Source organism: Malus domestica, chromosome 10 (assembly GCF_042453785.1).
Source record: "Malus domestica chromosome 10, GDT2T_hap1".
In the NCBI taxonomy this organism is placed as follows: Eukaryota; Viridiplantae; Streptophyta; class Magnoliopsida; order Rosales; family Rosaceae; genus Malus; species Malus domestica.
Window position 1 is genome coordinate 31,996,738 of NC_091670.1, and position 23,254 is coordinate 32,019,991.

General features: G+C 40.5%; 1 protein-coding gene and 2 pseudogenes across 1 annotated transcript; 1 reads left to right on the forward strand and 2 right to left on the reverse strand.

Annotated features, from left to right (window-relative positions):
- Positions 1–3,289: 3,289 nt before the first annotated feature.
- On the forward strand, positions 3,290–16,045 carry LOC103412268 (T-complex protein 1 subunit gamma). The gene is made up of 13 exons (XM_029110025.2): positions 3,290–3,472; positions 3,676–3,737; positions 4,318–4,390; positions 4,864–4,931; positions 5,139–5,208; positions 5,842–5,910; positions 6,054–6,125; positions 6,626–6,699; positions 13,983–14,645; positions 14,731–14,856; positions 15,062–15,166; positions 15,274–15,348; positions 15,585–16,045. The coding sequence occupies exons 1-13, from the start codon at positions 3,448–3,450 to the stop codon at positions 15,771–15,773; spliced, it is 1,671 nt and encodes a 556-aa protein (XP_028965858.1). The 5' UTR covers positions 3,290–3,447; the 3' UTR covers positions 15,774–16,045.
- Positions 16,046–16,392: 347 nt separating this feature from the next.
- LOC103445843 (glycosyltransferase 6-like) lies at positions 16,393–18,043 on the reverse strand (annotated as a pseudogene).
- A 1,242-nt stretch (positions 18,044–19,285) lies between these two features.
- On the reverse strand, positions 19,286–20,581 carry LOC103445842 (galactomannan galactosyltransferase 1-like; annotated as a pseudogene).
- Between the last annotated feature and the right edge of the window lie 2,673 nt (positions 20,582–23,254).

Below are 23,254 nucleotides of genomic sequence, written 5' to 3' on the forward strand. Positions count from 1 at the left end.
GAAGAAGAAGAAGAAAGAAGAACAAGAAGAAGAAGAAAGAAGAAGAAAGAAGAAGAGGAAAAAAAAACGTGGATGACATGTGGTGTCCAGTCAGTGTCCACATGGGCGCCACGTCACAGTTAACGGGAGACTTAACAGTTTGACTAACGGATGTATGAGACTGTCCCAAAATTTACACTTTAGGTATGAATCTGAGACGAAAAAAATTTGATGTACTAAATGTTGAAAACCACAAAACATGAGGGTAGTAAACAATCTTTTACCCTAAATATAATTATAAGTGTCCAAAGAAAAAAAATTGAGTACACAAAGTTTTATATAACATTTCGGGCCAACCTTACCCAGCCTAATTCGAAAAGACTTCCAAAGCCCAATTGATCTTTAGTCCTAATGGACCAGGGTCACCCCGACCCATTTTTGCAGACCTATTTCGCACTAGAAAGAAGAAGAATAAGAAGAAGAAAGAAGAAAGAAAAAGAAAAAGAAGAAGAAGAACAAGAAGAAGAAACCTATTTCGCACTAGAAAGAAGAAGAAGAAGAAGAAGAAGAAGAAAGAAGAAGAAGAAGAAGAAGAAGAAGAAGAAGAAGAAGAAGAAGAAGAAGAAGAAGAAGAAGAAGAAGAAGAAGAAGAAGAAGAAGAAGAAGAAGAAGAAGAAGAAGAAGAAGAAGAAGAAGAAGAAGAAGAAGAAGAAGAAGAAGAAGAAGAAGAAGAAGAAGAAAGAAGAAAGAAGAAGAACAAAAAAAAACGTGGATGACACGTGGCGTCCAGTCAGTGTCCACATGGGCGCCACGTCACAGTTAACGGGAAACTTAACAGTTTAACTAAAAAAAATTGAGTACACAAAGTTTTATATAATATTTCGGGCCAACCTCATCCAGCCCAATTCGAAAAGACTTCCCAAGCCCAATTAATATTTAGTCCTAATGGACCAGGGTCGCCCCGACCTATTTTTGCAGACCTATTTCGCACTAGAAAGAAGAAGAAGAAGAAGAAGAAGAAGAAAGAAGAAGAAGAAGAAGAAAAAAGAAAAAAGAAGAACAAAAAAAAAACGTGGATGACACGTGGCGTCCAGTCAGTGTCCACATGGGCGCCACGTCTCAGTTAACGGGAGACTTAATAGTTTGACTAACGGATGTATGAGACTGTCCCAAAATTTACACTTTAGGTATGAATCTGAGACAAAAAAAACTTGATGTACTAAATGTTGAAAACCACAAAACATGAGGGTAGTAAACAATCTTTTACCCTAAATATAATTATGAGTGTCCAAAGAAAAAAAAATTGAGTGCACAAAGTTTTATATAACATTTCGGGCCAACCCTACCCAGCCCAATTCGAAAAGACTTCCAAAGCCCAATTGATCTTTAGTTCTAATGGACCAGGGTCGCCCCGACCCATTTTTGCAAACCTATTTCGCACTAGAAAGAAGAAGAAAAAGAAGAAGAAAGAAGAAGAAGAATAAGAAGAAGAAGAAGAAGAAAGAAGAAAGAAGAAGAACAAAAAAAAAACGTGGATGACACGTGGCGTCCAGTCAATGTCCACATGGGCGCCACCTCACAGTTAACGGGAGACTTAACAGTTTGACTAAAAAAAATTGAGTGCACAAAGTTTTATATAACATTTCAGGCCAACCTCACCCAGCCCAATTCGAAAAGACTTCCAAAGCCCAATTGATCTTTAGTCCTAATGGACCAGGGTCGCCCCGACCCATTTTTGCAGACCTATTTCGCACTAGAAAGAAGAAGAAGAAGAAGAAGAAGAAGAAGAAGAAGAAAAAGAAGCAGAAGAAGAAGAAGAAGAAGAAGAAAGAAGAAGAACAAAAAAAAAACGTGGATGACACGTGGCGTCCAGTCAGTGTCCACATGGGCGCCACGTCACAGTTAACGGGAGACTTAACAGTTTGACTAACGGATGTATGAGACTGTCCCTAAATTTACACTTTAGGTATGAATCTGAGACGAAAAAAACTTGATGTACTAAATGTTGAAAACCACAAAACATGAGGGTAGAAGAAAGAAAAAGAAGAAGAAGAACAAAGAAGAAGAACAAAAAAAAAACGTGGATGACACATGGCGTCCAGTCAGTGTCCACATGGGAGCCACGTCACAGTTAACGGGAGACTTAACAGTTTGACTAACGGATGTATGAGACTGTCCCAAAATTTACACTTTAGGTATGAATTTGAGATGAAAAAAACTTGATGTACTAAATGTTGAAAACCACAAAACATGAGGGTAGTAAACAATCTTTTACCATAAATATAATTATGAGTGTCCAAAGAAAACAAAAATTAAGTGCACAAAGTTTTATATAACATTTCGGGCCAACCTCACCCAGCCCAATTCGAAAAGACTTCCAAAGCCCAATTGATCTTTAGTCTTAATAGACCAGGGTCGCCCCGACCCATTTTTGCAGACCTATTTCGCCCCGACCCATTTCCTATTTCGCACTAGAAAGAAGAAGAACAAAAAAAAACGTGGATGACACATAGCGTTCAGTCAGTGTCCACATGGGCGCCACGTCACAGTTAACGGGAGACTTAACAGTTTGACTAACGGATGTATGAGACTGTCCCAAATTTTACACTTTAGGTATGAATCTGAGACGAAAAAAACTTGATGTACTAAATGTTGAAAACCACAAAACATGAAGGTGGTAAACAATCTTTTACCCTAAATATAATTATGAGTGTCCAAAGAAAAAAAATTGAGTGCACAAAGTTTTATATAACATTTCGGGCCAACCTCACCCAACCCAATTCGAAAAGACTTCCAAAGCCCAATTGATCTTTAGTCTTAATGGACCAGGGTCGCCCCGACCCATTTCCTATTTCGCACTAGAAAGAAGAAGAAGAAGAAGAAGAAGAAGAAGAAGAAGAAGAAGAAGAAGAAGAAGAAGAAGAAGAAGAAGAAGAAGAAGAAGAAGAAGAAGAAGAAGAAGAAGAAGAAGAAGAAGAAGAAGAAGAAGAAGAAGCATAAGCGCCACGTCACATGTAACGGGAGACTTAACAGTTTGACCAACGAATGTATGAGACTGTCCCAAAATTTACACTTTAGGTATGAATCTGAGACGAAAAAAACTTGATGTACTAAATGTTGAAAACCATAAAACATGAGGGTGGTAAACAATCTTTTATCCTAAATATAATTATGAGTGTCCAAAGAAAAAAAAAATCGAGTGCACAAAGTTTTATATAACATTTCGGGCCAACCTCACCCAGCCCAATTCAAAAAGACTTCCAAAGCCCAATTGACCTTAAGTGCTAATGGACCAGGGTCGCCCCGACCCATTTTTGCAGACCTATTTCGCACTAGCAAGGTTTCAATAAAATCCCGGTATCGGCGTTTCCCTCGCACAAAAACCTTTCCAGACTTCTCTACTCTTCTTTTACCTTCTTCCTTCTTCCTCCTCGCACTCAACAGTTTCACACAGATCTCGCCATCACCATGCAAGCCCCAGTGCTCGTCCTCAGTAAGCTCCCTTCCCTTCTTTTTTTCACTCCCGTAACTTGCAGTTACTTCAAAGTTTAGGTTTTGAGTTGGTCTTTCATTTGGGTTTCTGAAAAGCTCGAATTTTGTGTTGTTTTCTGCCATTTTTTGGATGAGATTTGTGTTCCTGTGATAACCCAATTGCTTGTTTTTGCTGATTGTGCTTGTTTGAACTGATCTGAGCAGAAGATTCGTTGAAGCGTGAGTCAGGGAGTAAAGTACACCATGGAAATATCCAGGCATCGAAGGTAAGATTACGGGCATTCGGGTTTACGAGTCTAAACATTTTATTTTGGATTGAAATGTAAAACCCTAAACAGTTTGGTTCGTTTAAGGGAAAATAATGTTTTTATTATGAAGTCTTGGAGATAAATTTACTGTATAATCTGCTAATTTTTTTATGGGTTTTGCTTTCGTATGGGGATGAAGTATATAAATTGGACAGAGTCTTTAAAAAGAGTTTTGTTTGGGTCTGTCTAGCTCAGCATGTGGTGATTGACTTACTGAAAAACATGCTGTTGTAATTTTGGGTTTTAAAAAAGTTTGGCGGAAACTGAATTGAATTGAAATTCATCTGAAAATGTATGTTTTAGTATTTGTATTGAACGTATTAATTTCTGAATGAGTTGACATGAGTATTAACCTTCTAACTGTGAAAATGTTTAGTACATTCTTATAAAAGTACTCTTAAGCATCTAGGGTTGTAGTTTTCAATGATTTTTTCTTTTCAAGAGAATATTTTTATGATTCCTCTGTGTATACTTTGTCAGACTATTAACACTTAGGGTCTCATGAACACACAAATTTGAAGCATTTTGATAATTACAGGCTGTTGCTGACATAATCCGGACAACCTTGGGCCCTCGGTCCATGCTCAAGATGCTACTTGACGCAAGTGGAGGTAATCCTTTTCGCCGTCTGATAAGTTTTGTTGTTTTATCTGTATATTTGTTGAAATAGAATGTAATGCTTTATTTTCCCTCAATTTTTACAACCTAAGTAAGCCCTTATTGTAGGTGGCCGCATGTTTATTTCCGTGATTGAATTATTTTGAATCAAAGAAGTTTTTTACTGTTCTATTTGCAATTAAGTAAATTTTAGATTGATGTTACTGGTCATGAACTCTTTCATGCATCTATTATCCCCATGGCCTACGATGCATGGACATGGTGGTATCCCCTCGTATCCCCATGTTGTGTTGTGTCGTGTCATATTCGCTTGTGGTCATACAACAATTGTTCTTGTTAATTTGACATATCTTTGTGTCGTGTCGTATCCCCGTGTCTGTGTCCATGCGTCGTAGCACATGGCTTTCTTTTGGGTCTTGTTTAGTTTGCAATACACTAACATAGTTGTTACCCATGTTTCTTACAGGAATTGTAGTGACTAACGACGGAAATGCCATTCTGCGTGAATTGGATCTTGCTCACCCTGCAGCAAAGGCATGATATTTGTCTCAAGTTGTTCCTTTCTGGATTTTTTTTTTTTTTTTTATATCTTTTCGATTCAAAAATTTCTTTATCCTTAATATCTGCTTCTGTTCCCCCATCTTCTTTCTTGTAAATCCTTTGTTTTTTTATGACCTCCCGACCTCGCTCTCATTTTATCTGTTATTCTTACCTTTGCTCTTTTGAAAATTTTGGTGATAGTCAATGATTGAATTAAGTCGCACACAAGATGAAGAAGTAGGCGATGGAACAACATCTGTCATTGTCCTTGGTATGCTTTGAGCATTTTTTACGTACATGCAATTCACTGTTGATTTAAGGGATATATAGTATATATTTGAAACTTCGCTTATATTCTTATTCAATCTTTTAATGGAGCAAAAAAATTTGGCTTTCAATTAATAAATAGGGGAGACTAGTAAAAACCCTCTAAATTCTTCAAGTTTTAGAGAAACCCCCTTACAAAAGCTTGTATTCCTTAGCCTTTAATGGACTTATTGTTAAATATTAGGGCCTAAATTGAGGACAATTGGCAAAAAAATGTGGGCTTATTGCTAAAAGTTCCAACATGTTGAGGACTTAAAGCTATACAACAACAAAAGTTAACAAAATGGGTAGAATAAAAGTAGGTATTTATTGCTAAGAAGTGTTGTCTTTGGGGGCTTAATGCGAAAAGCCCCATTATATTTGTCAAATGTATTTAGTACTATACATTGTGTGGTATATAAGTAGATTAAACAGAAATGGGATTAACTTGTTTAATAATATATATTATGGAATTTAGTAAAGCTTGAGGAAGGTTGTGTATTTTTCTATATACTGGACATGTTACAACTTACAACATTATTATATGTGCACTTGAAGTTTGTTCTATGTCTTACATTTGGAATGAAATTTGGTGTAGCTGGTGAGATGCTCCATGTTGCAGAAGCATTTATTGACAAGCGCTATCATCCTACTGTTATTTGCCGAGGTAAGTTGAAAGAAATTACGATAACATTTTCCCTTTTGATTTTTCTTTCATGTACAGTTTTGGATTTGATTTTGGTTTACAATTTATTCTTTTCCTAATTGTTTTGTTTCAATGTTTTTTAAATTTCTGTTTTTGGGTTGTAGCCTACAACAAAGCTCTGGAGGATGCTATTGCTGTTCTTGACAAAATAGCAATGGACATTGATGTGAAGGATCGTAAGTTTGTTTGGTTTCTTTCTACTCATCATCACAGTATAGAATTATTATTTTTGTATTTGGTGCCCAGACTATAGATCCCAAGCTCTCATTCTAATCCAACTTTTGTGAAAATGTGATGGCATGCATAAGACTAGAACATAGAGATAAACTCAGGGCAGTATTCCTTGTGCTCAATCAGATTCATGCAGCTTCAGATTTTCCTTAGGAAAAACTGGGGAATGGGCATCGCTTAATCTTCATTTAGCCATTTTAGCTGTAACTAGATTAAATTACGATTTCATATTTTGAGTGAGTTAAGAAATCAAAACAGCATAATTGGTGTGGAACGGCAGAATTTTAAGTGGCCAGTTCTTGCCAATGATAACACTCATTGTTATGATTGCAAACCTGTCAGTGACTAAATATCCTTTGTAATAATAATTTACCTTGAGTAACGAATATTTGAAATGAGAAGCTAGCAGTTTTGGGATGTTACTTATGTATGCTTTACGTGGCAGGTGCAACAATGTTGGGGCTGGTCAAGAGTTGTATCGGTACAAAGTTCACTAGTCAGTTTGGGGATTTAATTGCTGTAAGTACTTTTATAAATACAGATTTTGCATTTAGTTATTTCTTCTTATTTATTGGTTTCCAAGTCTTAAGGTTCTTCGTTTATGTAGTCTGTAAAGTGGCCGATGAAGGATATATGACAAAACTTTAAGATTTTGTCAAGGAAAATATTTTTATGAAACATGCAATACTTATTTTCTGAGCTTTGTAGTTCTGAGAGATAAACATCATCTTTAAATCAAAAGTGTGGTTTAACCATGGATTTCTAACTTTTATTCTTGACTTTAGACGTTTGTGTTTTTTTCCAACAACAACAACAACAACAACAACAACAACAACAACAACAACAACAACAACAACAACAACAACAACAACAACAACAACAACAACAACAACAACAACAACAACAACAACAACAACAACAACAACAACAACAACAACAACAACAACAACAACAACAACAACAACAACAACAACAACAACAACAACAACAACAACAACAACAACAAAGCCTTTTCCCACTAAGTGGGGTCGGCTATATGAATCCTAGAACGCCATTGCGCTCGGTTTTGTGTCATGTCCTCCGTTAGATCCAAGTACTCTAAGCCTTTTTTTAGAGTCTCTTCCAAAGTTTTCCTAGGTCTTCCTCTACCCCTTCGGCCCTGAACCTCTGTCCCGTAGTCACATCTTCGAACCGGAGCGTCAGTCGGCCTTCTTTGCACATGTCCAAATCACCGGAACCGATTTTCTCTCATCTTTCCTTCAATTTCGGCTACTCCTACTTTACCTCGGATATCCTCATTCTCAATCTTATCCTTTCTCGTGTGCCCACACATCCCACGAAGCATCCTCATCTCTGCTACACCCATTTTGTGTACGTGTTGATGTTTCACCGCCCAACATTCTGTGCCATACAACATCACTGGTCTTATTGCCGTCTTATAAAATTTTCCCTTGAGCTTCAGTGGCCTACGACGGTCACACAACATGCTGGATGCACTCTTACACTTCATCCATCCAGCTCGTATTCTATGGTTGAGATCTCCATCTAATTCTCCGTTCTCTTGTAAGATAGATCCTAGGTAGCGAAAACGGTCGCTTTTTGTGATCTTCGCTAAATTGCTCCGGTCATTAGTGTGGATAAGTATATAAATGGATAGAGATAGGAAAGCAAACACAAGATGTACGTGGTTCACCCAGATTGGCTACGTCCACGGAATAGAAGAGTTCTCATTAATTGTGAAGGGTTTACACAAGTACATAGGTTCAAGCTCTCCTTTAGTGAGTACAAGTGAATGATTTAGTACAAATGACATTAGAGTACAAATGACATTAGGAAATATTGTGGGAGAATGATCTCGTAATCACGAAACTTCTAAGTATCGGAGTGTGGTATCATCTTGACTTGCCTTATCTGTCTCATAGGTAGATGTGGCAGCTTCTCTGGAAGTACTCTTCCTCCATCCAGGGGTGGTATCTTTAACTGGTGGAGATGCACAAGGTAATGTATCAATTTCACTTGAAGCTTACTTGTAGTTTCAGGCTTGGTCAAGCGCGATACAAACCATGTAGTAGGAGTCCCCCAAGTCGCCGAGCTAGGGGATTTGCTGAAAGAGGTGACAGACAAGGTAAGCAATCAGAGCTCCGGCTGATTGTTCACCTTCTCCCCATCTTGCAGCAGCATGAAGGATAAAGAGAAGAAAAATGAGAAGAGATGATACGGGATACTTTTGCTTTTGAAGAAGTAACTTTCCACAGGCTTATTCTTGAATTGAGCTGGAGGGTTTTCTGGTTTCCTCCAGAGTATAAAGCCGACTGAAGAATTTGAGGGTCAAAACAAGTCCATCAAATCTAGAGTATGTTCGACCCTGCTGATATGGGATACTTTTGCTTTTGACAGAGTAATGGATGGATCAGCACGTGTGCTGTTACGCTTGTCTCCACATGCTTCCTTGTATCCTTCGCACTTGCCCTATCTGTTCCTCAAGCAGATGCGGTATCTTCCCTGGCAACATAAGATGTTGAAGATGAGTACTCGAGAGCAATGCCAGGTAAGTAATCAGGTAAGGGGTTCCAGGCTGTCAGTTCCTGGCTGGGAGCTTGATTTCAAGTGCTGACTGATTGCTCTCTTTCGCCTTGTCTTGCAGGTAAAAACAAGGCCAAAGGAAAAGACAGGGAAAAAGCATGATATGGAATACTCTTGCTTTTAACCCTGATGATATGAGATATTCTTGCTCTAGTATAGCTTGTTTGCAGAGGTATTATCGGGGGGAAAGAAAGCTGAATATTTCGAAAGGCTTCGTTGGGAGTGCCCTCTCAGATATGAGGAAGGGTTGAGCATTTTTGCAGGTCTGCCTGTCCGTTGGGGATGGAGGTCGACATATATAGGAGTCTCCCTAACAACAAGTAGTAATGCTATTCCTTTACCCTGCTTGGTCATAGCACGGTAGTGGGAGCTGCCAGCTTCACATGTTTTAACTCTGTCAGAGCACTTTGAAAAAGTGGTATGTGGTATCTGGCTCTCGAGATTCGGAGAACGATGCTTCTTCGATTTTTGAGAAAGCAATCATGGTGGGGGTCTGGCTCTCGAGATTCGGGGAGCAGTGTCTCTTCGATTTTTGAGAAAGTAATCATGTTGGGAGTCTGGCTCTCGAGATTCGGAAGGCTGTGCCTCTTCGATTTTGGAGTAAGCAATCTTGTTGGGAGTGTTTTCTCGGATGTGAGTAAAGGTTGGGCATGTTTGCTAGTCTACCTTGCCACGAAGCACAGAGGTTGACACACAGGGACTTTCCAATTATCCAGCAGTGGTACTGTTCCTTTACCCTTGTGGGTAATAATATGGTAGCTAGACCTTCAAAATTTATGTGTCTAAACTTTGTTAGTGCTGTTTCTTTGCTATTCTTTTACCTTTCTTGGTCAGAGCGATGTAGTGGGAGCTGCAAGCTTCACGTGCTCAACTTTGGTAAAGACTTTGACAAAGTTATCTGTGGTACCCATGAGCTATTGTTGCGTGTGGGAAGTGGGTGATTGAACAGTAAGATTCATGTGCTTTCTACTTCACCAGAAGTCTTCGACAGAATGCCCATAATTTCCGCAAAGCTGAGTTTGCGTGTGACAGGTGCTGACAAAGCTAGAAAAGAAGGTGCCTCTTCGATTTCTGAGATCGGCCCTCGTGGTCTCTGAGCAGCCCAGCTTTTGAGAAAGCGAGCGCCTCTTCGATTGATTCGAAGAACGATGCCTCTTCGATTTTTGAGAAAGCAATCATGCTGGGGGTCTGGCTCTCGAGATTCGGGGAGCAGTGTCTCTTCGATTTTTGAGAAAGTAATCATGTTGGGAGTCTGGCTCTCGAGATTCGGAGGGCGGTGCCTCTTCGATTTTGGAGCAAGCAATCTTGTTGGGAGTGTTTTCTCGAATGTGAGTAAAGGTTGGGCATGTTTGCTAGTCTACCTTGCCACGAAGCACAGAGGTTGACACACAGGGACTTTCCAATTATCCAGCAATGGTACTGTTCCTTTACCCTCTCTTCGATTTTTGAGAAAGTAGTCATGTTGGGAGTCTGGCTCTCGAGATTCGGAGGACGGTGCCTCTTCGATTTTGGAGCAAGCAATCTTATTGGGAGTGTTTTCTCGAATGTGAGTAAAGGTTGGGCATGTTTGCTAGTCTACCTTGCCACGAGGCACAGAGGTTGACACACAGGGACTTTCCAATTATCCAACAGTGGTACTGTTCCTTTACCCTTGTGGGTAATAATATGGTAGCTAGACCTTCAAAATTTATGGGTCTAAACTTTGTTAGTGCTGTTTCTTTGCTATTCTTTTACCCTTCTTGGTCAGAGCGATGTAGTGGGAGCTGCAAGCTTCACGTGCTCAACTTTGGCAGAGAACTTTGGCAAAGTTATCTGTGGTACCCATGAGCTATTGCTGCGTGTGGGAAGTGGGTGATTGGACAGTAAGATTCATGTGTTTTCTACTTCCCCAGAAGTCTTCGACAGAATACCCATAATTTCCGCAAAGCTGAGTGTGCGTGTGACAGGTGCTGACAAGGCTGGAAAAGTAGGTGCCTCTTCGATTTCTGAGATCGGCCCTCGTGGTATCTGAGGAGCCCAGCTTTTGAGGAAGCGAGCGCCTCTTCGATTTCTGAGATCGGCTTTCGTGGTCTTTGAGCAGCCCAACTTTTGAGAAAGCAAACACCTCTTCGATTTATGAGATCAACCCTCGTGGTCTCTAAGCAGCCCAGCTTTTGAGAAAGCAAACGCCTCTTTGATTTCTGAGCAGGCGCCTCTTCGATGTCTGAAGCTCCGTCGAGTGCAGCTTTTTATAGGGGCTGGCATTAAGTTCCAAAGCACACTTGAATCTCCACCAGTAGAAGCTCCATTCTTGCACTTCTAAGATCTTGATTTGTCCGACCTCTTCTCTCTTCAATACCTTTGAAAATGTCTGGCCCCTCCGACCGTCGTTTTGACTTGAACCTTGTTGAAGAGGCAGCCCCACCTTCTCCAGACAACATATGGCGCCCATCCTTCGTCTCCCCTACTGGTCCTCTTACCGTTAGGGATTCCGTGATGAAGAATGATATGACCGCTGCGGTGGTGGCCAGGAACCTTCTCACTCCCAAAGATAACAGACTACTTTCCAAACGGTCTGATGAGTTAGCTGTTAAGGATTCACTGGCTCTCAGTGTTCAGTGTGCAGGTTCTGTGTCTAATATGGCCCAACGCCTATTTGCTCGAACCCGCCAAGTTGAATCATTGGCGGCCGAAGTGATGAGTCTCAAACAGGAGATTAGAGGGTTCAAGCATGAGAATAAACAGTTGCACCGGCTCGCACATGACTATGCTACAAACATGAAGAGGAAGCTTGACCAGATGAAGGAAACTGATGGTCAGGTTTTACTTGATCATCAGAGATTTGTGGGTTTGTTCCAAAGGCATTTATTGCCTTCGTCTTCTGGGGCTGTACCGCGTAATGAAGCTCCAAATGATCAACCTCTGATGCCTCCTCCTTCTAGGGTTCTGTCCAGTACTGAGGCTCCAAATGATCCCCCTCCGATGCCTTCTCTTTCTGGGGCTCTACCGACTGCTGAGACTTCTCATAAGCAACCTTTGTGAAGGCTCCATCTTGTTTGTTTATTTTGACTCATGTATATGTACATATTTGTAGCTTATCGGGGATATCAATAAATAAGTTTTCCTTCATTTCAACGTATTGTGTTAAATACACCAAAGCCTTCTTCGCTAAGTTCTTTGAATTTTCTTTTGTTGAAGCTTGTACGTTGAAGCTTTCTGAGTGGAGCATGTAGGTTGGGGTAGTGTTCCCTTAATTTTTCGAGTGAGGAAAACTTCTCGGTTGGAGACTTGGAAAATCCAAGTCACTGAGTGGGATCGGCTATATGAATCTTAGAACGCCATTGTGCTCGGTCCTGTGTCATGTCCTTCGTTAGATCCAAGTACTCTAAGTCTTTTCTTAGAGTCTCTTCCAAAGTTTTCCTAGGTCTTCCTCTACCCCTTCGGCCCTGAACCTCTGTCCCATAGTCGCATCTTCTAATCGGAGCGTCAGTAGGCCTTCTTTGCACATGTCCAAACCACCGTAACCGATTTTCTCTCATCTTTCCTTCAATTTCGGCTACTCCTACTTTACCTCGGATATCCTCATTCCTAATCTTATCCTTTCTCGTGTGCCCACACATCCAACGAAGCATCCTCATCTCCGCTACACCCATTTTGTGTACGTGTTGATGCTTCACCGCCCAACATTCTGTGCCATACAGCATCGCCGGCCTTATTGCCGTCCTATAAAATTTTCCCTTGAGCTTCAGTGGCATACGGCGGTCACACAACACGCCAGATGCACTCTTCCACTTCATCCATCCAGCTTGTATTCTATGGTTGAGATCTCCATCTAATTCTCCGTTCTTTTGCAAGATAGATCCTAGGTAACGAAAACGGTCGCTCTTTGGTATTTCTTGATCTCCGATCCTCACCCCTAACTCGTTTTGGCCTCCATCTGCACTGAACTTGCACTCCATATATTCTGTCTTTGATCGGCTTAGGCGAAGACCTTTAGATTCCAACACTTCTCTCCAAAGGTCAAGCTTTGCATTTACCCCTTCCTGAGTTTCATCTATCAACACTATATCGTCTGCGAAAAGCATACACCAAGGAATATCATCTTGAATATGTCCTGTTAACTCATCCATTACCAACGCAAAAAGGTAAGGACTTAAGGATGAGCCTTGATGTAATCCTACAGTTATGGGAAAGCTTTCGGTTTGTCCTTCATGAGTTCTTACGGCAGTCTTTGCTCCTTCATACATATCCTTTATAGCTTGGATATATGCTACTCGTACTCCTTTCTTCTCTAAGATCCTCCAAAGAATGTCTCTTGGGACCCTATCATACGCTTTTTCCAAATCTATAAAGACCATGTGTAAATCCTTTTTCCCATCTCTATATCTTTCCATCAATCTTCGTAAGAGATAGATTGCCTCCATGGTTGAGCGTCCTGGCATGAACCCGAATTGGTTGTCCGAAACCCGTGTCTCTTGCCTCAATCTATGCTCAATGACTCTCTCCCAGAGCTTCATTGTATGACTCATTAACTTAATACCCCTATAGTTCATGCAATTTTGTACGTCGCCCTTATTCTTGTAGATAGGCACCAAAGTGCTCGTTCGCCACTCATTTGGCATCTTCTTCGTTTTCAAAATCCTATTGAAAAGGTCAGTGAGCCATGTTATACCTGTCTCTCCCAAAACTTTCCACACTTCGATTGGTATATCGTCTAGGCCTATTGCTTTTCTATGCTTCATCTTCTTCAAAGCTACAACCACTTCTTCCTTCCGGATTCGACGATAAAAAGAGTAGTTTCTACACTCTTCTGAGTTACTCAACTCCCCTAAAGAAGCACTCCTTTCATGTTCTTCATTGAAAAGATTATGAAAATAACCTCTCCATCTGTCTTTAACCGCGTTCTCTGTAGCAAGAACCTTTCATGTTTCCAACACTTTGTCTTTCATGTTACAAGTATTTGATAGATAAACTGTGGCCTCATGCCTGCAAGGTAACTCTGTATGAGTGTATGACTTTGCGTCTCTAGGTGGAAAGTTACTGCATTGATTTCATAGTTTTCAATATTATTGGTTATATATTATGTCTTGCATTTGAACGAGCCGCCTTGCAATGAGAATCAACTCAAAAGAATCAATTACTTGGACTATTGGTATTCACTCTTCAGATCTGATTATAGTGACAAATTACAACAATGAACTCACTCATAACTAACCATATATTGGGTTTTCTTCTTGTAGGATTTAGCACTTGATGCCACCACAATAGTCGGGGTGGACCTTGGCCAGGGTCTACGAGAAGTGGATATCAAAAAGTACATTAAGGTTGAGAAGGTTCCTGGTGGCCAGTTGGAAGATTCAGTGGTTCTGAAAGGAGTAATGTTTAACAAAGATGTTATTGCACCTGGAAAAATGAGAAGAAAGATTGTCAACCCAAGGATCATTCTTCTTGACTGTCCTCTTGAGTATAAGAAAGGGGAGAACCAAACAAATGCTGAGTTACTTAAAGAAGAAGATTGGGGAGTCCTACTAAAACTGGAAGAAGAATACATCGAGAGCCTGTGCGTGCAGATATTGAAGTTTAAGCCAGATGTGGTTATCACAGAGAAGGGGCTTAGTGACTTGGCATGCCATTACCTGAGCAAGGCTGGCGTCAGTGCAATCAGGAGGTTGCGGAAAACAGATAATAACCGAATTGCTAAGGCCTGTGGAGCTGTTATTGTTAACAGACCAGATGAATTGCAAGAGTCTGATGTTGGTACAGGGGCTGGGCTATTTGAGGTCAAGAAAATTGGTGATGAGTATTTTGCTTTCATTGTTGATTGCAAAGATCCCAAAGCCTGTACTATACTCTTAAGAGGCCCTAGTAAGGATCTCTTAAATGAAGTGGAAAGAAATTTGCAGGTATGATGGTTTTATTTTTTATCCCATTACATGGAAGTAAATATAATAAGTGAAATTTTGTTATTTATTAATTACTTTGTTGTAGGATGCTATGTCAGTAGCAAGAAACATCCTCAAAAATCCAAAACTTGTTCCTGGTGGTGGTGCTACAGAGTTAACTGTATCTGCAACATTAAAGCAAAAGAGCTCATCTGTAGAAGGTATCGAAAAGGTAAACTCACTTCTCCTCATCCAAAAGTTTGGTATTTTCTGGGTAAAACTGGTCCAAGAATCTGGAGAACTCCTTGTTAAAATAAAAAGATGAACACTAAGACTAAGAACTGTCTGTTGCTTTAGTTCACATGCTTTTGACATACTGGAGATTAAGAATTAGCTGTGGCTTTACATTACATTTTTGTTTTGATGGTATATAACAGTGGCCATATGAAGCTGCCGCTATAGCTTTTGAGGCTATACCACGAACTTTGGCTCAGAATTGCGGGGTTAATGTGATTAGAACAATGACGGCACTGCAAGGAAAGGTTTGAATCTTTACCATATGGCTTTGTTCTGTTTTACCATCACTAGATCATTTCTTATATGTTCTGATGCATTTTGTTTTTATATTAACTACAATTTGTTTCCGTAGCATGCAAATGGTGAAAATGCATGGATTGGCATAGACGGAAACACTGGTGCGATAACTGACGTGAAGGAGAAAAAGGTAGTTGGATCTCCTTCATTTCTTATTTGTGCTTTCCCTTTACTTTGTCAGCAGCCTACTTCGTTGGGGGATTGGTATATGTTTCAACAGCATCCATGTGAGGGGAACTGCTGTAATCCTGCTTATTACTAAAATAAATGTCACTAGCTACGATTTGAGCATATCCACCAAGTCTTGAATATCAAATTCTCTTTTGTATGGGAAGGGCTGTTAGTTGCTTATACTTATCATGTCAGATATGGGATGCATACAACGTCAAGGCTCAGACCTTTAAAACAGCCATAGAATCCGCTTGCCTACTTCTCAGAATCGATGACATTGTGAGTGGGATTAAGAAGAAGCAGCCTCCTGGTTCCAAGGGTCCTTCAAAGCCTCAAGTTGAGACAGAAGGCGACGCTGATAATGAGCAAATGATTCCCGAGTGAGAATGGAGAAGACGATGGCGTGCTTCTCGATTTGAATTAAGTTTTGCTTTCAAGAAGAAAGAAAAGGAGCATTATGAGTTTGATGAGGATATTTTGTAGGTTATAACGATACCTTTGACTTCGGAGGAGTGTGTGTGTTTGTATCTTCTCTTTATTTCTCTCTTGATGTGGGGAATGTTATGTTAGCCAGCCATGTCATCCTATGTTTGGACCACCAGTTTTTTTGTGTACTTGTTAGCTTGCCATATGTGGAATGATGTTTCTTTTGAGCATTGTGAATGACTTCAATTTTTTGATAGTGACTGAAAAGGGAGAAAGCAAATCTTGGCTTTTGATCTCATTTTGCTCATTGAAACTGAAAATTTGTCATTTTACTTCTTGAAGTTCAAAGTTCGCTCCACAATCAAGAAAAAATTGAAGCTAGAGGCAAAGGTTAATTTGAACCACATACGATGATTGGCTGATTTGTTGGTTTGAGGATCAGTGATAATTTGGATTAGAGCAGTTTGGGGCGCTGCACTGGGTAGGGAGATGACAGGAGAGGAACAAGGGGAGGGTTTATTTAGGTCTCAGGTTCGATTCTCGTCAAAGGTGAATTCGAGAAAGACGTAGATTTAAATTACAGCTCTCAGGAATTCTGATTTCTTACCATCATTTTTTGGCAGGTTGAAGCTCACAATCGTATTTCGAATGATATGTTCCAACTATTTTGTAGGAAAGAGAACAGAAATAGTACTAAACCTGCCCTTATGCCCTAATAATTCGATAGTATGGCAAGGGTACAGATTGCACAACTTACAAATAATTGGTCAAGCCGGGAAATTAAATTGCAGGGGAGACACAAATGTGGAGTTGAGTAGGTCGGGATGCACAAAGCCAAATCTGCTAAGCACTTGATTATCTGCGAAATTTAAAGCCCTCTGCATCCCTTTCCAACAAGCTTCCCAAGTGAAAGCGGGGCTGTGTTGCCCACTGCATGGTTGACACCCACTGAAGTGCGTGAGAAAAGGCCTTCTGAGATAATCTTTCCAGTAGTCCTTATCCTTCAGATAGTGCTCTCTCATAGCTCCATAGAACTGGCTCACCTTCTCCGCGTGTCTCCTCGTCAACACGGCCACCTCTCTGTCCACCTTCACGTATATTTTGGTTATGTTGTCAAGACCGTTCACTATTGCCAACCAGTATCCGTGTGGGGAGTATTCATTCTCTAGGTGAGTCTCCGCCCAGGTTTCTTTGTGTGCTATTAGAAGATAAATCAGACCCGTTTGATCGTCTGAATTTGTAATTTGCTTGTCTTTGATCACTGAACTTTGTATTTGTGCCCATCGTTCGTAGTATGGACTCCGTGGCCCCATGATGATCCATTCCTCTATGAGGTCCATGGACCACTGGCAGTTGCGTATCAGGAACACCCCGCTATTGATACCTGTCCTGCTGTGCTTCACGTATACTTCATGTGACCAGCCATGCACAACTAGGTTATGGTCATTATATCGCTCTGGAGGGAGCTTGAAGTCCATGTCTGTGAAGATTGCGTCTGAGTCAACCCATAAGATCCACTCAGCCTCAGGATGAGCCAACATAGCAGCGCGAAGAGTCGGGCATTTCGCCCAAGAACCAGTCACTTTTGGATGCAACGCCAGATTGCTGTAAAAAATGTCACAACCATGGAGTCTGCAATAGTCTACTTTGTTCTTGAAAAACCGTAGCAGCAAATGATCACCAACTGGGTTACTGCATGCTTAGGGCTGAGACCCTGTTACAAGAAGAACCCGATGACCTGCACTATCAGCAAAAAAAAGGGTGGCGCTGAAGCCACTCCTTGCGCTTGGCATCCCAGTCTAACACAGGTTCCCCAATCGAGCTGATGTATCGATCATCATAGAATGTAGGCTCAGCTGGGCTGGGTCATATCCCGAGTCAAGGTCTTGGGAACTTTTGTTACGGGTGATGTTGTCAAAGTTTGTGTCGGGGTTTATGACAGACAGGAGAGCCAAAACCAAGGACAGTGCCAGAGCTGCTCCTCCGGCAAATAGGAACCCGTGAGCAATTAAACAAGAGACTTTTTGGAGAACTGAACGTCTAGGTGGATGGTATTTTGGTGAACCCATTTCCAAGATAGCTACAAGGTACCTCTGTGCCTGAGTTGTAGCTTTGCTATATGTATAAAGGTGTGCGCGGGCGAGCGTGCATGCTAGTACTTTGGCTTTGTCTGGATCCTCAACATTGATGGAAGCTACTAAAGTATCGTTTCTTGTACATGAAGACATGGGATTTTGAATGGCAATCTTGCTACATTTACCCAAAGTAAAGCTAAATACAATTTACTGGGTACAAGCACTGTGAGAAGAAATCTCAAATTAGGTGGGCACCAATGTAACCTACTCAACAGGTACAACTAAAAAATAGGAGTTATATCTAGGTTACAAATCTGTCCATTCAACCATGATTGTTTTGAGGTGGCTCTTCTAAGTTTGTATTTTTTTCTCGTGCAAGAAATAATTCTCAGACAGTTACGGAGAAACAATATTAATGTTCCACCTCTCTTTCCTGCAGGTGTCATCATTGCTCTTGAATTGAAATTAGCGTAGCTTGAGTAGGATTGCAGCTCTCCGGAATCAGATATGTGACTATCATTTCTTGGCAGGTTGAAGCTCACAATCTCAGTTACACTGTTTTAGAATCGTTTTGCTCCGTGATTTATTGAAATGTAGATTATAGAGGTTCTGAAAACGCAAATTGTCTTGGTCATTTTATTTTCTACCATCTGTGAGTGACTATTGCAACAGAGAACCTCGCTCTTGTATTGATAATATAGAGAAACGTAATAAAATACAGATTCAAACAGTTTAAAATAAACTAGAACAAGCTAACTATTTGAAACACAAATCACTGTTCAAATTGGTTAACAATCTTGTCAATTTATCCATATCTTTAGTTATCTCACATAAATATTCTGAATTTTAATCCCGGATTCACTGTCTTTGTATCGAAACTCTGCAAAAACGAGGGCCTTCATAATTCCAGGCCAAGTTACTTTGATTTCAATGGTAATCCTCACATTAATGCTGACATAGTTTTACTCTGCTATTACGACGACAAACTTTATATTTGTCTTTGAGGAAATGAGTAGGTTAATTCACTCAGTTTCTCATCAGTTGATGATATAGGGAAAGAGCTTTGATTTTAGTTGTCATTACTGTTCAAATCTCTGGGGTTGTTTTCTGCTTTCGTTTAAAGCATTAGATCCAGTTTGATAAAGTTCTTTTTTGCAACTTTCCAGCTTTTGAGCAATTTGAAGATATACAGCATCCGTGCATGTGTTTGCACAATGGGTTACATGTCATTAGAGTAATCCACTTCAATTAGTAACTTGAAAAAAAAATAACCATCTGATTCTTCTTTTAAAACCATTGAGAAATTAGACTCTATATAGTATATATGCTGTCACTTGTGTTTCGCTTTCGCTTGAAATATCAGAGTATTTTCCAACAATTTTAGAGCTGTTTTCTCGTTGTGGCTAGCTTTCTTCATTCCCTTGATGTTCAAATGGCCTGAACTATGTGATTTCTCTCCCTTTGCAGTACTGCCTTTGATGATGCTTGTGCGCAAAGTTAACAACCATGAAGAAATAAGATCGTTACAGCTATTCCATAAATGAAGTTGGCCTTCTGAGATAATCTTTCCAGTAGCCCTTATCCTTCACATGTTGCTCTCTCATAGTTCCATAGAACTGGTTCACTTTCTCCGCGTGTCTCCTCCTTAACATGTCCACCTCTCTTTCAATCTCCATGTATCGTTTGGTGGTGCTGTCAAGATCATCCACAGTTGCCAACCAGTATCGGTGTAGGTAGTAATCATTTTCTACATAATTCTTGTTTGCCCATCTTTCTTTCTGTGTTATTAGAAGATAAATCAGACCCGATTGATCGTCTGAATTTGAAATTTGCTTGTCTTTGAGCAATGAATTTTGCTTTCGGGCCCATCTTTCATAGTATGGGGTCTGTGGCCCCATGATGACCCATGCCTCTATGAGGTTCATGGACCACTGGCAGTTGCGTATCAAGAACACTTTTATTGACACTTGTCCAGCTGTGCTTGTCGTATATCTCATGCCACCAGCCATACACAACTAGGTTATGATCTTTGTATCTCTCTACTTGGATCTTGAAGTCCATGTCTGTGACAATCATATCTGAGTCAACCCACCACATCCACTCCACCTCAGGATGAGCCAACATGGCAGCCCGAAGAGTAGGTAACTTGGCCCAGCGCCAGTCACTTTTGGATGTAACGCCAGATTGTTGTAGAAGATGTCATAGCCATGGAGTCTGCAATAGTCTACTTTGTTCTCGAAAAACCGTAGCAGCAAATGATCACCAACTGGGTTACTGCATGCTGTTGCCTGAGACCCTGTCACAAGAAGAACCCGATCACCAACACCAGCGGCAAAAGAAAGGTGATGCAGCAGCCACTTCTTGCGCTTCTCGTCCCAGTCTTCCATAGGTTTCCCAATCGAGTAGCTGACGTTTGGATCATCATAGAATGTAGGCTCAGCTGGATCATATCCTGGGTCAAGGCCCTAGGTAACTTTGTTCCAGGTGATGAAGTTGTCAAAGTTTGTGTCGGGGTTTATGACGGGCAGGAGAGCCAAACCCAAGGATACAGCCAAAGCTGCTCCTGCGGCACATAGGAACCCGCGAGCGATTAAACAAGAGGCATTGTGGAGAACTGAATGTCTAGGTGGAGCGTACTTTGATGAACCCATTTCCAAGAAAGCTACAAGGGCATCTCTGTGCCTTAGTGGTAGGCTTGCTTATCTGTGTAAAGCTTAAAATTATAAGCACTTATATAGCAGAGTATCAATACCCGAAAGCTACTGAAGTAGCATCATTTCTTGAACCTGAAGGAATCGAATTTCGAAATGGAAATCTTACTTGATTTACCCAAAGTAGAGGTAAATACAAATTACTATGTACAAGCATTAGGTATCTTTTACAAGTTACACAAGAAATGTCAATTCAGATGGACACAGTTTAACCTATCCAACAGGTACGACAAAAAAATTGAAGTTACTTCCAAGTTTCCAAGTGCACGGTATGCGTACAAAAACAATATCAGGTACCGGACTGACTTAACGGGCTAGGTCCTTAAGGTAAGAAAGGTAAGGGTGGGCATGGTCCGGTTTTGATTAGTTTTAACCCAATGAACAAGATTAACCGAAGGGAGCCAAGGGTTTCATAATCCCCCCCTTCATGGGAGTTTGAAACCCATTGAGATAGCTATCCCTTCAAAGCATTTGCCACACATGGGAATTGAGTTCCATACCCATTCCCAAGCCCCTAGTACTCGAACCACCTTTCGTGTTGCGCTTCTAGTCCCTTGGTTGTTGGGAGGTTAGGTCTGGTCGTGTCTTAGTAGTTAGTATGGCACACCAGAGATTGTTGGGACGTTAGGTCACGTCGTGTCTTAGTAGTTAGTACGGCACACGGGATGTTAAAGTACATCTTAATCCTCTCCGGCTCAACCAGTATGGTCGGCTTTTGGTGAGCCGTATGTGAGTTATGTGTATTCAATCTGCACATGATCTTGTACAGTTTGTGTTCGTTGGGTTGGAAAGACCCTCCCATGGTAGGGTTTGTGTTTTTATTACCACATTTTGTGCCCTAATTTGTTCAATTAAAGGTGATGATTCATTAAAAAGAAGGGTTGAATTTGGTTAGTATTTAACAATGAATTGAAGTTTCATCGCAATATTGTTGAACTGCATAACTGGTGTGCCAGAGTTGGGTTAATACATGAATGGGGTGAAAATGTAGTTAAGGAATAGTAGTCAATGTAGGACCCCATAGAGTGTAAGACTGTTGTTCGGGTTGGATCTGTCCCTCGCACAGTTTTCTGGGGCTTTTGCCTGTCGAGTAAGGTTTGCTGCTTGGTGTACTGCAATATGAGTTTACTGTTAGTTTGAATGGTGCCTTTGTGGGGCTTTTGTTAGGCCTTAAGGCTCACAATCAAAACTAACAAGGATTTGAGCGTGCCACTGTTATCTTTGTATAACAGATTGTTGTTTAGTTGTGAATTGAGTTGATTACTTGCATCACAAGTTATTTAGACTTCTTGATTATCAATGGATTGTCACAGATGTGTTAAGACTGTATAAAGTTCTTTTTCTTGCCTTGTAAACAAGGACTTTTAACTCATGATATCATACGTTCAAATAAAGGGAGTTCATGCCCTTTTCAACCATTCCTTTTATTACAGTTAACACTAAAGAAACAAGATTGATTAGCTTAGCCAAATTAACCATAACTTTGAATTAAGATCAGTTGAAAATGATTAAAAACACAAAGGAATATGCATTGAACAACAGATCTACTCTACATAAACACAAACAAAAGAGGCTCGGGCAAGATTATAACCTTGTTGGGTCAGGTTCAACTTCTTGCAACCACTTCTCTTTGCGTTTACAGGGGTTTGTAAACTCTGGAAAATGAAATGTAAATAGGGTTTCCTAAAGGGATTCGATACTACAATACTAGGGGAAGGTAGCAGAGCTTTTAAAATTGACAAAAGATGGCTTTCTAAGGGGGGGGGGGGATCTACGACTAAAAAGGCAGAGTCTGGACAAAATGTAGCTTTCTAGTTCCTTGCTTGTTTGAAAGCAAGTTTGGATGTATTTTGATTGATTGGTTGAATGTCCTTGTCTCTGATGTCCCTTGCTGCTTTTATAGACGTTTAAGCCCGATTGTCCAAGTTTTGCCTTTTGCTGATGGCCTTTGGAGGATGGTGAGTCACCATTAATTTACCAGTCATGCCCTTGAAAAGTGCTTTTTGCTGGGGTGAGCTGCCCTCTGTCACCCATCACCTCTCACATAGGCATGTTGCCTATGCCTTAGCAAAAATGATTTTTAATTCTTCATGGGCTATTCGTTTGTCCGAGCCCAGTCCTCTCTTTGCTTTTGTATTCTTGGGCCTCCATCATCATAAAGCCCAAAGTTAAATATTAACCCAAACAACTGTTTGTCTTTAGGTTTGATAATGGATGCAAACTAGGACCGAAATAAAGCATTGAGTTGAACTTTTTTTTTTTATGTCATGTTAATAACTATGATTAGTATCAACTCAGTAGAAAGGATAGAAAACATAAAAACTATTATGAATATACAATGTGATTCAACCGGATTATTATATTCAACCCCAAACCCTAAATCGTCTTACTCCAAGACACATATCGTCTCATTCAGTGTGAACTGCCTTAGGTCCTTATGGAAAACATTGTGCGGTTTTGATGCCTTTGGGGGCCTTTGTAAAGGTGGCAATAGATGAGTTGCTTTCACTACTTGAACCCTAGCGGCTATGCATGGCATGCGGTTCAATGGGTAATGTGTCACGGGTTTGACATGAGGTTGGAGCTTAGTATCATTTTCGTCGCCAATTATAGCCGCTTTAGCGACGGAATTGGTGGTGGGCGGCTCTTCCAG

Excerpts from the sequence above, each read along its gene's own strand:
- LOC103412268 (XM_029110025.2), top strand. The coding sequence starts at position 3,448 with ATGCAAGCCCCAGTGCTCGTCCTCA. Across the intron at positions 3,473-3,675 it reads AGCCCCAGTGCTCGTCCTCA|AAGATTCGTTGAAGCGTGAG; the intron begins GTAAGCTCCCTT and ends TGATCTGAGCAG. Across the intron at positions 15,167-15,273 it reads TGACGGCACTGCAAGGAAAG|CATGCAAATGGTGAAAATGC; the intron begins GTTTGAATCTTT and ends TTGTTTCCGTAG.